Source organism: Frankliniella occidentalis, unplaced genomic scaffold (assembly GCF_000697945.3).
Source record: "Frankliniella occidentalis isolate FOCC.00 unplaced genomic scaffold, Focc_3.1 Scaffold5134, whole genome shotgun sequence".
Lineage (NCBI taxonomy): Eukaryota > Metazoa > Arthropoda > Insecta > Thysanoptera > Thripidae > Frankliniella > Frankliniella occidentalis.
This window is the reverse complement of record NW_026272176.1, coordinates 1-2663: the sequence shown is the minus strand read 5'-3', so window position 1 is coordinate 2663 and position 2663 is coordinate 1. Positions and strand designations below refer to the sequence as shown.

General features: G+C 57.6%; 1 protein-coding gene across 1 annotated transcript; it reads right to left on the bottom strand.

Moving 5' to 3' along the window:
* Positions 1 to 265: 265 nt before the first annotated feature.
* Positions 266 to 2327, bottom strand: LOC127752209 (sodium-dependent proline transporter-like; the record flags this gene model as incomplete). The annotated part of the gene is made up of 4 exons (XM_052276949.1): positions 266 to 769; positions 1039 to 1171; positions 1555 to 1807; positions 2196 to 2327. Coding segments are annotated over 4 exons (1022 nt in total), but the record flags the coding sequence as incomplete, so codon positions are not given.
* Positions 2328 to 2663: the final 336 nt, after the last annotated feature.

Sequence of the window (2663 nt, the reverse complement as noted above, 5' to 3'; positions counted from 1 at the left end):
GGACGGGGCTGAGGAGGAGAAGCCAGGAGAAGCGAGAGGGAGAGAGGACGGGGTTGAGGAGGAGGGTGGAGGACAGAAAGATCAGCTGGCTGAGTCACCCCGTCCCGTCAGCGATACGATCGTGGGTATACTGTACACAGCACGCAGGCGTGCGGCCGGGTTTGCCAAACGCCCCTGATAGTGGTGCCCTCGATCTATGCAGCCCTTCCCTGCCACACGCCTGCGCTGCGGAAGCTACGGAAGTGGGTGTGACGAATCAGCAGTGTCAGTTGTTGTTTTCTGTTGTACGAACCTCGCTGTCCAGGCCCAGCACGAAGAGCATGAGGAAGAAGAGCACGGCCCAGAGCTGGGGCATAGGCAGGCGCAGCAGGGCCTCGGGGTACGCGACGAAGGCCAGGCCGGGGCCCTCCTTGACCACCTCCTGGATGGGCACGTTGAGGTCGTGCGCCATGGCGCCCAGGATGCTGAACGTGACGGTGCCCGAGATGATGGAGGTGAGCGTGTCCATGACGCTCACCACCAGCGCGTCCCGGTACACGTTGTTCCGGAAGTCGTTGTAGCTCGAGTACATGATGAGGCCGCCCATGGACACGCTCAGCGAGAAGAACATCTGCCCGGCCGCCGCCTGCCACACCTGGATGTCCAGCAGCTTCTTCCAGTCCGGCAAGAGGAAGTAGGCCACGCCGGACCAGGCGCCCTCCTGGCACAGCCCCGTGATCAGCAGCGTGAACAGGATCACGTAGGGGAACGTCGCCGCAAAGTACACGACCTGTCAGCAGAGACCGCCGTCAGCAGGAGCACGTCAACAACACCGGGGCCCGGGTAGGAATTTTAATTTTCCAAAAGAGTAATTTTTGAGAAATTTTTCAAAATTACAACATTGTGTTAAGTTCTTCTCTTAAAAAGTGTAATTTTTTGCCAATTTTTCTAGGAATACTTCATTTTTTCAATTGCTTTCTCGAAAAATTTTCAATTTTTGGCTTTAAAAAATAAGATTTTACAAATCCCTACTCACTCGTGGCTGTCCCACCCACTCACCTTGCCGGAGGTCTTGATGCCCTTGACGAGGCACAGCACCACGATGCACCACGAGAAGAGCAGGCAGGCCGCCAGGTCCCCCTTGACCGGGCCCATGTGCTCGATGCCGTCCGACAGGTGCAGCACGTGGCGCCTGCAGAGTGCCCGGACATGTCAGTAGTGCGGGATGGGGGGGGGGGGGGCTCCCTTCCCATTCTACCATCTCCTCCACCCCATCCTCCCCCCCTAGCACCGTCCCGTTACCCTTTGCCAAACCACCCCCTGCACAAGCGCGCTATCTCCCAGAGATTACGCGCTTGGCGAAGGCCGCGCACGCCGGCAGGCCCGAAGGCCGATCCCCTGAACACACCTCTGCCCCCATCACGGCTCGTTCCTCGGGCGCACAACGGGCTTTCGGCTCTCACAGCCACCCTCCAACAGCGATTGAAAACAGTTTCCAAGCCCCCCTCCACACCGCTAAACGGTAACGACCTGTTTTGGCCGGCTCAGATGGACGGCCACTCCCGTGGTACTCACTCCCAGTACTGCAGGCTGGCCGTCTCCTTGCCCGTGTTGGACGCCGGCATGGCGGTGGTGTTGGTCCCGTTGACGCTCTCGGCCCCGGACGTCCGCGTGTAGCACGTGGCCATGTCCGCCCAGGCCGGGTCGCACTTGGCCCACGGCACCTCCGCGGCGAAGGACGCCACCATGTAGTACACCGTGTACGACATGATGACGTTGTAGTAGATGCACACCACCAGGGACACCGTCACCATGGCGCAGCCGACCCCTGCAAAGCAGCCCAGTCAGTTTTGTCCAGAGTAGGGCGTCGTAACGTACCGCATTTAGAAACGCTTGAAAACGAAAATTGATTTTGAACCTTTCTAGCGTTTTTCAAGCGTTTTCATTTTCCTTAAAGCGCACTTCATACAGAAAGCTGAACACACGCTTTAAAAACGCTTGGAAAGCTAAAAAAATATTTTAGTTTTTAAGCGTTTCTATATGCTATACGTTACGTTACGACGCCCTGGTCCAGAGGAGCCCGCCCGGCCGGCCGGAGGGCGCCTGTGAGCGGCAGGATAGGCCGACCCGGCGAGCGGCTGAGCGCGCTGAGCGGCCTGCCTGCCGGGCGCCCTCCGCCTCCAACTCGGCGCGCGACGTGGCGCTATACTACTCACCCTTGGCGATGGGGCAGCAGTTCCACATGGCCAGCGGGCCCACGCCGCCGAACTGCCCCATGGCCAGCTCCAAGAAGTACATGGGCTTGCCGGCCAGGGCCATCATGATGAGGTACGGGATGAGGAAGGCACCTGCAAAAAACAAAATAGAGGTGAGCCAGGTAACACAAACGTAGGCCTGCTCGTAGGCCTGATTGTTCAACCATTGCTAGAGATGGAGTGTGAAAACAACTTCAAAACACTGCAAATACATTACAAATGTGAGTTTTCAACGAATTCCGGGGAGCGGGAGCGGGATGGATTTGAATTGAAGAATTTTGTATTTTTGAGGGGCACGCATAGGACAGGAAGTGGGGGAGGGGAGTTTGTTCCCTTTTTATTCCGTCGTTAGTCACACCGCGGCTAAGCAGGAAATGATTTCCCCCCTAGTACTATTGAGCGACACGCCCGGTGAGCCCTTTCAGGACC